Raw genomic sequence first — 12937 nt, 5'->3', positions numbered from 1 at the left:
TATAGTTATGTATCAGTAAGATCACCATTTTGGTATAATGTCACGCAGATTTTTCAATGATGACCGAATACACTTCTGTAATATAGTTCTACAATTAAAAATAGGTCATATCTTTTAGTTAGCCAACATAAACATATGGCTGTAGTGATACTACTGAAACAATATCGACATTGAGTGTTTTTGCTGATACAAAATTGTTGAAGTCAGTGATCATGCTGAAGAATCAGTCATAACTGTAGCGACTATAGTTGAAATTGAGCCTACATTCTTTATAGAAAGTACAACTCCAAATGCAGAACTTTATTTAATACTATTGGAGAGCAATGGCCAGATAGTTTCTTCGTTACAAGCCTAACGAACAGAAACACTTTCAGTGTTCCATAGTCCATAACCAGCAACAGAATATGAACACTTGCATTAACAGAGATTGCTACCAGTACCAGAACAAAAAAAGCAAACAGCTTTGCGTGCTAATTTTATAGTCACGAGTCGGAAGTCATAAAATCTGGTGACGTGCGAAGGAACAAGGGTTGTCACAAGCAATACAGGGGAAGAAAAAGAGTATGAACCAGACAGTGTTCTGATTAACATTTATTATAGCAAAGATAAAAGAGGAAACATGTTAGCAGTCCAAAAAAAGTTACATATACAACTCTAATATTTTCCTGCACAAGAGCTGGTAAGACCAAGATATGTTATCTAACTTCATTTGAATATGTTGTCAGAAGCACCCGCTTTTCTCAGTTGCTGTATTGCAGTGTAGAGCTTCCTCCGAGGTCCAACAGCAAACACACCCATCTCTTTGAGATCTTCAACAGTAAGCAGAGGCAAGACTGCTTCATCCACCTCATGCATCTCGAAGACACTGGCATATTTACTAAATCCTTGCTCCTCCAACCATCTTGTGACATTATTTACATCTAGTCCCCCGGGTTTCATCTCATCCCATACATGATCAGATACAGGAGATGCATTTTTCCCTTCATTACAAGCATCCTCCTGCCAACACTCATTACCATTCCCTGGTCTCCTACCATAAGCAGGTTCATCCATCTCAAAGTCATAAGCTTCTTTGCTTGTAGCTGGCGTCTCACGATCTGACAAGTCCTTAAAGCCATTATCATGGTAATAATCATTGCATTCATCTGAAGTAGACCTTACAAACTCCTCCACACTGCAGTCTTTTCTATCTTCACTCCTGAACTGAGGGCTAATTTTCGAACTCCAAACACTGCCAATAATATTATTAGCTGCTTTGGTGCTGCGACCTCGCCGCTTCATGACCCTACATTTCCTGGTTATGCTGCCAAAATTTAATTTCAGCTTGCTCATATCAATTTCATCAGAACTGATCAAATCAAAAGCTGACTTTGAAGAGTTGGGATTCTTATTTTCTCTATTTTGCAGCAAATCAGCTGAAATACTTGGAGAAACACCAGGGCCCAAAACAACAAAGTCAGGAGGAGCTTGCATAGTGAACCCATATAAGTGATCGTGTTCACCCTCATTAGGATTCAACACATCGTTTTCATAACTCTTGTGCTCTAAATTTTCCTTGGTTCTATGAGGGAAGCCAGAGGCAAAAGCTGCAGGAATATGACCGATTTCCCCCAATCTAACATTTGGGCGCCTCTGTCTTTTTGAATTCATACTTAGTACCAACATTGTACACAAATCCCTAGAATTCAAAACCTGAAGAAAATCCCAAAAATACAAAAGCAGGAACCAAATCTCAGAATCGTCAATTGAACAACATACCTCAATAACAGAATTTAAAGAGAGAAAATATAGCAAAAGAAACATAATAACTTGATAAATTTATAAGGAAAGAAAAATGTCACAAATTCAAGCCACAGCTATGCGCAACACAAATTATACCAAAAACAATAACAAATAAAAATCAATAATACCCATAAGCAGAAAGAATCAAAGTGAACATACGAACCTTGTAAGAGAGAAACAGCGCAACTAAAGTTTGAATTTGTTCATGTTTCCCAGAGTGGAATGTTGATGAAGTCCGCTTTTCTCTTTGACTTTCAAATTCAAACAATAGTACGATTAAACTTGGACGAGGATTTGGTTTCGTTTTTGAAAGTAAACTGCAGGAAGGCTTTATTCTTTGTCTGTGTGCAACATGAGCTTAAAGATTAGACTAGCACATGGAAAGAGACAGTTGCAAGAGAGAGGGTCAAAAACCGACAAGTCCAATCCTTTTCTCTCCTCCTTCAGGTGATGAGCAAGTTGTTAAGTCGCTGAGGAAAAAAGATGGAAATTTTTTTAATCGACAATGTGGAAAGTAAGTCCTTCAATCCTGTGGAAACGTTTGTGTCCTGTGAAATGTGGCCTGGAAGAAACCAAGTCCACGTGTAAGATAAAGACGACAATTGTATTCTATTCCGTTTATTAATCTCAGTGTGCTGTTCTTGGAATGTTCGAGGGATTATGAAGGGTATGTCTTAGTATGGTTGAGCTCATCAGTCCACCTTCTACCTCATACATAATTTATATAATATTACGAGCTGTTATCTTTAGTATATAAAATTATCCAAATAGGTACAGCTTATATTTATTATATAAAATAAAAAATATTTTAAAATATAATAATATAAAATGAACTTAAATTTTGTATGTTTAGTAAAATATTCCAAGTACAAAATCCAATCCTTAAAATTCGTTATTTTAAATAAAAATAATTATCAATCTAAATATAAAATTACATAATTTCTTAAAATTATGAGAAAAGAAACTAAAAAAAGATAGTTTTATCTTATAAAAAAAACCTTTGATATCATTTAATTAATTTGATTTCAGTCAATATAATTTTATTATAGATTTTATTCTAAAACAGATACCAGCTGAATGAAATATCCTAAAAAGAAATAGAACAAATCTGTGAGTAGAAGGCAAGAGATACTTTTTCTTTTGGGGAGACAATGGGCTCAAGGCTTAAGCAGCTTCCTCAGACTTTTGATGCCAATCTAAAGATTGCAATGAGAGTTGAAAATAAACAGAACAAAGAAAGGCATGTAATCGAAAGGATAGGGACAGGGGAAAGTACAAGTCAATAGCCTCTTGACATATAATATTAGCCAAATGGATCGTAAATATATATCCACTAGGCCTACTGCTGAATGTCACGCCCCGCCTCGCAGCTAGCAAGGGAAGGCTGCACAACACCGGCAGTGTTGGTCAAAACTCACGTGACATGTGGCATTGCCTCCAATGAGGAAATGGTTATGGCAATGCTACGAGCTTCACAAACTAATGATCCCCAAATGGTATTCTATGTTTTGTATAATTTCTCTTCTTCTTTTTTTTTTTTTTTTTTTGTCTAGATTTTCATTTTTATTATTCAGTTTTCAAATTATAAAAATATATTAAGGAAATGTTTATTCCTTGTGTTTTATTTGTTAAGACTGAAAAATATATTCTCACTTTTGGAAAAGTTGTGAAAATAACTTTCTCAGCTTATTTGAAAATAAATATTTTAAATATTAAGTGTTCTTAGATTTTAGATACATTTGAATAGTGGAAAAAATATTATAACATTGTGAATTAAATTATTAAAATATGAAAAATTAAACCAACTAAGGATTTTGAGATCTTCAAAATTTAGGGTTTTTTCTTAAATTAACTTCTTAGATTAATTCCTATAAATGAATAAAAAATATGTTAATCCTAATTCGTCAATTCTAACAGAACATATTAACTTCAATTATAATTACTTTTACCATATTAATCTTCACATAGCTCTACTGTATTTTTAGAATTTTTATTTAATAATTAATAATTCTTTTCCATCTTCTTTTTTCTTTTTTTATTTCTTTCTCTCTGCTTTTAAGGAAGTGTTAGGATGAAAAATTAATTGTACTTACTAATTCTGCAGTTTATTTTGATTTTATTACTTATTTATTTTGATTCCAATCATCCATGTATAATTGGAGTTGATTGTATGTCTTTCATATACTTGTTAGACTTAATTTCTCTTAAAAAAAAAATTAGGATTTAAATTGGAAATGATGTATAACTTCCAAATAAAACTAACATAACGGATCGTATAGAATAGGAGCCTAACAAACAAAAGGTCGTCTTCTCCATTTGGTCAACATCGCCACGTGTACATCCTCCTCCTCTTTCTCTCTATCATCATCTTCTGCTTCACTCGTTACGATTGAGAAATTCGAGTTTGAATTCAACAATGGATTTCTGGCAAAAAGCCCGAAGTTTTGCTGAAGAAGCCGCAAAGCGGTCTCAAGAACTCACAAAAGAAGCCGCAAAGCGATCACAAGAGCTCACAATCGGCTCTTCTAAACTGTCCGACATCGTTTCGGAAACCGCTAAACGGTCTAAAGAAATCGCGGCTGAGGCATCCAGACGGTCTCAAGAGATCAGAATCACTTCCTCCTTGAAGCTATCCGACATCGTATCTGAAACGGCTAAGCGTTCTAAGGAGATCGCAGCCGAGGCTTCTAACCAGATCAAAAGTCAAGCCATTAAACGAGCCGATCAGATCAAATCTCTAGCCACCACGTCTGGTTCTGGTGCGGTCGCGAGCACGGTAGAGCCGCAGCAGGAGAAGGAGCTTGAAAGGTTTGGTATAACGGAGGAGTTGAGAGAGTTTGTTAAGGAAATTACTATTGCTACATTTCAAGATTTTCCATTACAAGGTAAATTGTTTTTTTATTTGTACGAGATTGGAAATTTAAGCAATTTTTGGTAAAAGTAAATTGATTACATGATAATGTAGATGATTCGGAGATGTCTGATGTGCCTGCGGTGTCAAATGTGAGGCAGGATCTTACTGAGTGGCAAGAAAAGCATGCTAATCTTGTTTTATCATCTGTCAAGGTTTTGCTTCCCCTCTTTTTTTCCCCTCATGTAAAAGATATTTATTTGTTATTACATGTTCATAGCGTTCAATTAAATTCAATACTCCTGTCAAGTAATGATTAGCTGTTTAATGGTTGAAACTATGAGTTTAGTTATCTTCATTTGACAATGGTTGATTGATTGTTATCAGGATATTAAGAAGCATAGGAATGCCTTAATTATACATTTTCCAGCTTAGTATTTATAGACTAGAACATTTTGTTCTGATTTACTTAATATGTTAGGCATGAAGCTACATGTATCATTGTTCTTTTGCTTACTTGTATTGATACTGTCTAAACATGTGGGTTAAGATACATCACTTCTTCTGTAAATTCTTGCAGGCTATTGACTCTCTCTCTCTCTTTATCTTTTTTTTTTTTGCTTTATTGCAGGAAATATCAAAGTTAAGATATGAGTTATGTCCACGTACTATGAAAGAGAGAAAATTTTGGAGGATATACTTTATTTTAGTGAACAAACATGTTGACCCGTAAGTAACTTTTGAATTTAATCTCCAATTACTTTTCTAATGATTTTAAAATGTTCATTGCTTTCTCAAATGGAAGCCAGAATGTTATTCCAATAAAATTTCTTCTCTCTCATAGCTATAAAATCTAAATTCTAACATCTCAAATATATAGCCTGTTTTCTAGGAAACCAATTAATTTGTATTTGTCTGCATTCTGTATGTGTGTGTTTCAGAGTATATGTAGGTTTTCTGAGTTCATGTCAGGAGGGCAGTAGGTTTATTTATGTATTTATTTTTCTCTAGTTCAGTTGTGGGGGAAGCAGTGTATTCTTGTCTTCAATATTCAGGAACATAAACAAGCATCTAATACAACTGTTCTGAAAAGCTATACATGTTGTTGGATGTAAATTAATTACAAATCAATCCAATTAAGAAGGGAGGATTAAGAAAAAATAATAGCTAATTTTTAATGCACTTGTCAACTGCTGCAGTAAAGAATCTTCTTCTTTTCAAAAGTGCGATATTTTAAAGTAAATCTATTATGGTAGATGTATAAACTGGTAGGCAATGGCGAACAAATTGTTCCTTGCTACTGTTTAATCTTAATAAGAGCCATACTGTGCTTAATGCTAAGGTTGTTGAAAAGATGAAAGGCAATTGTTTAACACCAGACTGCTTTTAGCCATCAGTAATTAAAGCATAGCCATTTAATAAAAAGCACATAGAATTTGCTTAGATTCTTGGAAGAGATGTTTATATTGTAATTGATGGCTTGCTTATCAATATTTATGCTTGGTCTGGATTATGCAACTTTTTTGGCAGTTTCTCCTAGTAGGTTACCTAGGTTATAATTCTCAATTGCTGCATACAGTAAATCCTGAAATCTTATTGTTGTTTTAGTTATGAGAAGCGGTACATGGAGGAGGCTGCACAAGACTCTACAGAGCAAGTAAAGGATCACGAAGTGGAGAAACTTCCAGAAGCAATGGTGACTTCTAAACCAGAGGTTAAGAAGTCAAGCCAGCAAAGTAAAGCATCAGCTGAGCAAGATTTGGATGTATTTCTCCTGGGTGGAGAAAGTGATGAAGGTCCAGGTACATCATCTTCTATGGACTGAGCTAAGTTTGTGTTTCAATTGCATGCCTATTTTCTATATTACTGTTTGTGAATCCAATTTATAGAGGAGACAGCATCTGCTAGTATTGTGCATCAGCCCTTAACTTTTGAAACAAGTACTGTCAATGCCTTGCAATTAGTGGAATGGTTCTTTCACTTTGGAATTTGGTTATATTGTGCATAGTTTTAAAGTAACCCTTTAGTCAGACATTGTCTTTTTAATATCTCACCAAAAAAAAAAAACTTAATCTGATTGATCTTTAGCCTTCGAAAGAGTAAGACAATTAGATGCTAGGCTCAAATTGGTCTATGCTTTTCAGTTCTTGTTTACTAGTCATGTGATCCAGAAAGGACTTACAGCTGTTTGTAACTTCTGGTTTATGTGTTGTTCCTACTTCTGTTAAGTTCGGTATGCATCATTTGATACAAGATACATAGTCTAGGATATGGCAGGACTTGGTCAAATGACAACTTCAAATGTTTTTAATTTCTAATTATCTTTCTGGTCTTACAGATGATGGTGATGGGACCTTCGATGATGATTTTGAAAAAATGGTGGATAGTTCAGTAAGTACAACTTCTTTCTTTTCCCGGTGTATTTTGATACTGCAGTGATGATTCGTTCCCCTGTCCTGAGAAAGTGATGATGTTGCTATATGGTGACCAATTTATTGGACTTTTATCCATCTCAGTTTTGAATTTAAGATATTGGAATCATTAGAAATATAGAATCAAAATCCTTAAAACTTTATAATGAATCAAAAACAGAATGTCTCCCATTTCTCAGATAGAGAAAGAGGAGGTTCCCTGTTTGGAGTACAGGAGCCTTTCCCTTGTCTGTGAAGAATGAGGTAAACACAGATTTTATATCACTAAAACCTAGTCTAAATTTTAGCCTTTTGAAAACAAAAAAAAAAAACAAAAAAATAGAAAAGGTAAATGCAGGGGTCAGTAAAGGTAAAAAATCTGCTAAAAGAGATTGGTTTCTTGGTGACCGTGCTTTATGTGATTGACTTAATTTCCCACTTAATGTTGCGATTATGTATCTCTGGAACTTTATTCGCAGGATGATGAGAAACAGAAGCTATAGAATATGTCAGGCTGCAACATCGGGTTCTTGCTACTTAAATCATATGAGAGGAAATGCTGCATTGGCACATCCAATAAGTGACTCAATGAATACCTTCCCTTTAGGTATCACTGTTGTATTTCTCTCGTTTTCTCTTATTCCTTTCCTTTTGTGTAAAGAATATTCCAATTCTTTTTTCCATTGGTTAAAAATCTGCTCTTCTGTTCTAGTGTTTATATGGGCAGTAGCTGTCGAGTACCATTAGGCTCACTGGTTTAACTTCTTCAATTCATGTTCTTGATCACCTGTAAATAGATATAGACATTCCCGATGTATTATAGCAATAAGGGATTGTAGTTCTTTTCTAAAAATCCCTTGTGAAAAGGCTTTGGCTCAAATGCCATGGCATTGAACTTTCTCTATAGCCATGTTTCTTGCAAGGTATATTTTTCTTCTATATATTTATTTATAAACGAGGGGGAGAGGGACTTGAATCTGAAACTTTGACTTTACTCAATTGATATATGAATTTACGCATATTATATGAAACTAATTGCTTAATTGAAATCAAGATTTTCTGTTTTAAGTCCTTGCGAAACTCAATCTCTCTCGTAACTTCAACTGCTCAAGAACAATGGAATCAAAATTATCCAATAACAATAGTTTACTTTAGCTCATTTTAATAGATTTTGAAATGTAATGGGTGAGAAGGCTGGTGGGCTATTTGAAACTTGATTTGGCGCCCGTTGGACAACTGTGTATAAATTATATGAATAATGAAAGCTGTTTGGGTCTGCAATCAATGGGATTCAAGAGTGAAGCTTTCTTTATATGCTCCAATGCCACGCCCTTTTCCCCTTCCCTCAAATCTTCCCTTTTCCCAAAATAATTTGATCAAATAGCCCTTCAATACAGTTGATGCATGGTCTTAAAGAGTCGGCAGTAATATAATGTAGATAAGGTAGAGTTATGGTTTTCAAAATCCAAATCCTCCAATTTTGGGTTCTCTCATCGAATAACTACAGCCTTAAATAATTAGGTGGCAGGTCTAATTTCCGCAGTGTTAGTTAACGGATGAGAAAGGATATCAGTACAAATTTGGTGGCAGACACAGTTTCAAGGTCTCTGAATAGGTCCCTAAACCAACTCCAAAATTTAAAACAAACTTACTGACAAACAAAGGAAAACCTTCCAAACCTGTATTTCATTGTTTGTCTCTCTCTGTTATTGATTCTGTTTATAAATAAAGTTGAAAATTAATCATCATTAGTGACTGTTAAATAAAATGACTTACCACTTACAATCTAATATTACTCCCTCTACTCAGCATTAATTTTGAAATCTGTTTTGCATATTTTTACCCTGTCTTATTCTCAATATTAGAGAGAGATTTAATCAATCAATACGAGATTGAATTGAATTTTACTTCTATAGACATGACTGCATATATATAATATCAAATTTGCACATATTCAAAATCATAAAAATTCATTTCTAATCTTTATTTTTCTACTAATATAATTACAAAGGGACTCATTTTTAATAATTTAGACTAAAGACAAAAATAAGATAGTGGATGTTTTCTTTTTAGCCATTAAATATAGATTCTCTCTTTTCTCATTCTAGCAGTTCTTTTTATTTAAAAAAAAAAAACATGATTAACAAATTAAATTATTATTATTATTATGCTAAATACTTCTTAAGGCTTGAAATTGCCCGGAGTTCAACAAGCACTTATATCAATCAATGCAAGTACACACTTGATATAATTGCTGACACTGGTTCAATGGGAGCTAAGCCAGTCTCCACTCCTTTTCCTAAGGGATAAAAGCTTGTTACTCGTGATACAACGGTGCTTCAAGAGCCCGAGCAATATAGACGTTTAGTTGGCAGATTATTGTATCTTAGTCTCACTAGGCATGATATTACATATGGTGTTCAGCAGTTGAGTCAGTTTGTTAGTTCTCCTAGTCAGTGTCATTGGGATGTAGCTCTACATCTGGTCAAGTATCTCAAAGGTACTCCTTCAAAGGGGCTTTTCTATCCAACTCAGAATGATTTAAAGCTTGAGGCTTTTCGTGATGCTGACTGGGCAACCTGTCAAGATACCAGACGCTCCTGCAGCTCTTGTGTATCTCTAGGACGAGCTCTCATTTCTTGAAAACTAAGAAACAAACCATTGTCTCCGTGTCTTCCACCGAGGCGTAATATCGAAGCCTTACTGCAACATTCGTGAACTTAAATGGGTAACATATATTATGCAAGACTTATGGTGTGACAACAGGGTTGCTCTTCACATTACAGCCTAACCCCGTGTTCCATGAGGAACAAAGCACTTACATATTAATTGTCACCTCGTTTATGATCAGTACAAGTTGGGTTTTATCTCTATAAAGAAATGAACTGTAAGAGCAATGCTACATTAGATAATTCTACTGCTCTAATAGCAAGCATAGTACAACAAGAGATTAATAAGTTGATAAAAGGAAAATTGTTTGTGCAGGAGAATCAGGTGAATTTTGCACACATAGGAGACTACTTAGGTATACGTTTTGACTTTGCGTTACCTTCTGCATTTGTTACTAGCAATTTTATTGGATCGGCAATTGGATTATGGATATAGGAGCTTCAAGTCATATATGGTCAAACCTTAACCTTTTCACACAATATAAACCAACCACTACCTGTTCACCCATTTACCTACCTGATGGAAACACTAAGATAATTAAAACATATTGGCAACATACAGTTATATCCTACCACATTGACATTGCAAGATGTTCTCTTTGTACCAACGTTCAAATTTAATCTGCTTTCTGCTACTAAATTAACTGCTTCTGCAAAGTAACCTTTAAATCTTTTCCTACCTATTGTTTAGTGCAGGACCAACTGACTGAGAAGATAATAGCTATAGGTAAAGTAATAGGCAACCTATATGTTTTAGATCCAAGTGACTGCACTTTTCTTGTTCCTTTTAATGCTTGTATACTAATACAAATAAATCACATGATGTTCAATTCTTGAATGATCGAGTTGATCACCTTTATAATCGTATCTTGTAATACTTGGAAGACATCAATTAAATACCAATTCCTTCATTGAATTTTGTGGATATCCGGCACAAGAGGTCGGGCACGATCAGAATCGCTTTGAAACATCTCACTTTTATACCTCATTGTACAGATAGTCTTTTCTCTACCCGTGACATTTTTCACATGTCAAATAACAAAGATCATCTTTTCTAATAAGTCACACGCGTTCTCAAGCTATTTTTGATTTAGTTCACATTGATATTTGGGGTCCTTATAAAGAACAATCTATTTCAGGAACACATTATATTTTTACTTTAGTGGATGATTTTAGTAAAGCTACTTAGACTTATACAATTGCTCATAAGTCCCAAGTTCTTAATATTTTTCAGAATTTCTTAAACTTGATTTCAAGGAAATCTAAAGTTTTACATTCTGATAATGGTATTGAGTTCTTAGGCAATGAGTTTCAATCTTTGCTTCTTTCCGATGGCATTTTACATCATACCTCTTGTGTGTATACTTTCCAACAAAATAGGATTGTAGAATGCAAACATAAACATTTACTCCAAGTTACACGATCCTTGATGTTTCAATCTCGCCTCCCTAAAAAGTTTTGGGCACACTCCATTCTCATGGCAACTTACATCATCAATAGACTTGCAAGTTCTGTCTTAAATTAGCATACTCCTTATGAACCTTTATATGGATGTTTACCATATTACTCTTTACTTAAAGGTGTTTGGTTGTCTTTGCTATATTGCTAACACTTTTCCAAAGAAAGATAAGTTTGATATAAGGTCTTTCAAATGTATATTTTTGGGTCACAATCCAGGTCCAAAAGCTTTCAAATTTTATGATTTGAGTTCGCACAGAATCTTACTAGTCGAGATGTTATCTTTCATAAAACTCAATTTCCTTTTCAATCCATTACTTCAGTTACAAACCCCACCCCTTTATCAGTACCATAGAATGAACCTATTAACTTTCCCTCTACTTCTCACACAGACACACATACCACATCTATTTATAACCCAAAGATATGGTTCTTCCTCTTCTCATATTACTCCTCCACAAATCATCGCCTTCTATCTCCATTCCTTCTTTATCTCACATTAGACAAAGCACTTATATCAGACACACACCAACATGGCTCAATAACTTTTTCACTAATATAAATTGTTCTATAACTTTGCCTACTGCTACTTCTAGATCTTAAGTTATTGTTTCTTGTATTTATCATCATATACCCTTGATACTTTTTCTTTTCATCATTCCCCTCTTTTCACCGCTGCATATATGAATTTGTTAGCTCATGTTTCTACTTTACATGAACCTACATCTTACAAAATGGCTAGCGCATATGTAAAATGGGTTGAGGCAATAAAGAATGAATTGGCAGCATTAGAACAAAAACACACCTGGGATATCACTTCTTTACCTGATGGCAAATAAGCTTTTGGCACTAAATGGGTTTATCAAATCAAGCTTAAGCCTGATGGTTCGGTGTATAGGTATAAGGCATGGCTTGTTACTAAAGGGTATCATCAGGTTGAAGGTGTGGATTATTTTGAAAGTTTTTCTCCTGTGGCCAAATTGGTCACTGTAAGAATGTTTCTTGCTATTGCTATACCTAAGGCCTGGCGTATTCAACAGCCAGATATCAATAATGCATTCTTGCATGGATATCTAGATGATGAGGTTTACCTACTGCCACCTGAAGGCTATGACAAGGCAGAAAATGTACAAGTCTGCAAACTTAAGAAATCATTATATGGCCTTAAGCAGGCTTCTCGACACTGGATCTCAGATTTTTGTGCTCAGTTGTTAAATTTGGTTTTATTCAATCAGTTCATGACCACTATTTGCTTATATTTGACGGCTCTACTGGTTTCTTGGCTTTATTGGTGTATGTCGATGATGTCTTTATCATAGGCATTAGTGAGCAGCATATTCTTCAGGTCAAGCAATTCTTGGATGACACTTTCACTATAAAGGACCTTGGTTATACTAAATACTTCTTAAGGCTTGAAATTGCCCGGAGTTCAACAAGCACTTATATCAATCAATGCAAGTACACACTTGATATAATTGCTGACACTGGTTCAATGGGAGCTAAGCCTACCCACTCCTTTCCTAAGGGATAAAAGCTTACTCGTGATACAACGGTGCTTCCAAGAGCCCGAGCAATATAGACGTTTAGTTGGCAGATTATTGTATCTTAGTCTCACTAGGCATGATATTACATATGGTGTTCAGCAGTTGAGTCAGTTTGTTAGTTCTCCTAGTCAGTGTCATTGGGATGTAGCTCTACATCTGGTCAAGTATCTCAAAGGTACTCCTTCAAAGGGCTTTTCTATCCAACTCGAATGATTTAAAGCT

General features: G+C 34.7%; 2 protein-coding genes across 3 annotated transcripts; one reads left to right on the top strand and one right to left on the bottom strand.

The window, feature by feature from the left end:
• Positions 1-562: 562 nt before the first annotated feature.
• On the bottom strand, positions 563-2349 carry LOC8264676. Its single transcript, XM_002514554.4, has 2 exons — positions 1946-2349; positions 563-1692 (listed from the first exon to the last, which is right to left on the bottom strand). The coding sequence occupies exon 2, from the start codon at positions 1663-1665 to the stop codon at positions 706-708; it is 960 nt and encodes a 319-aa protein (XP_002514600.2). The 5' UTR covers positions 1666-1692; positions 1946-2349; the 3' UTR covers positions 563-705.
• Positions 2350-4057: 1708 nt separating this feature from the next.
• On the top strand, positions 4058-7985 carry LOC8264675. Of its 2 annotated transcripts, XR_001534919.3 has the most exons (7): positions 4058-4667; positions 4748-4848; positions 5265-5362; positions 6242-6435; positions 6972-7024; positions 7524-7651; positions 7757-7985. XR_001534919.3 is itself a non-coding variant. In XM_002514553.4 (6 exons), exons 1-6 carry the CDS (start codon positions 4199-4201, stop codon positions 7545-7547), a joined length of 939 nt encoding a protein of 312 aa, XP_002514599.2. In that variant the 5' UTR covers positions 4058-4198; the 3' UTR covers positions 7548-7985. The 2 variants fall into 2 exon arrangements, 1 of the variants encoding a protein (XP_002514599.2); XM_002514553.4 differs by having other exon boundaries at positions 7524-7985.
• Positions 7986-12937: the final 4952 nt, after the last annotated feature.

The sequence above is a fragment of the Ricinus communis genome, chromosome 4 (assembly GCF_019578655.1).
Source record: "Ricinus communis isolate WT05 ecotype wild-type chromosome 4, ASM1957865v1, whole genome shotgun sequence".
Lineage (NCBI taxonomy): Eukaryota > Viridiplantae > Streptophyta > Magnoliopsida > Malpighiales > Euphorbiaceae > Ricinus > Ricinus communis.
The sequence above is the reverse complement of the archived record's forward strand: the minus strand, read 5'-3'. Positions and strand labels throughout refer to the sequence as shown.

What these genes read in the sequence shown, in the direction of transcription:
- LOC8264676 (XM_002514554.4), bottom strand. Translation starts at nt 1,665, where the DNA reads ATGTTGGTACTAAGTATGAATTCAAAAAGACAGAGGCGCCCAAATGTT.
- LOC8264675 (XM_002514553.4), top strand. Translation starts at nt 4,199, where the DNA reads ATGGATTTCTGGCAAAAAGCCCGAAGTTTTGCTGAAGAAGCCGCAAAG. An exon ending in TTGTTTTATCATCTGTCAAG is followed by an intron (nt 4,849 to 5,264) that starts GTTTTGCTTCCC and finishes GCTTTATTGCAG; the next exon opens with GAAATATCAAAGTTAAGATA. An exon ending in AGAAAGTGATGAAGGTCCAG is followed by an intron (nt 6,436 to 6,971) that starts GTACATCATCTT and finishes CTGGTCTTACAG; the next exon opens with ATGATGGTGATGGGACCTTC.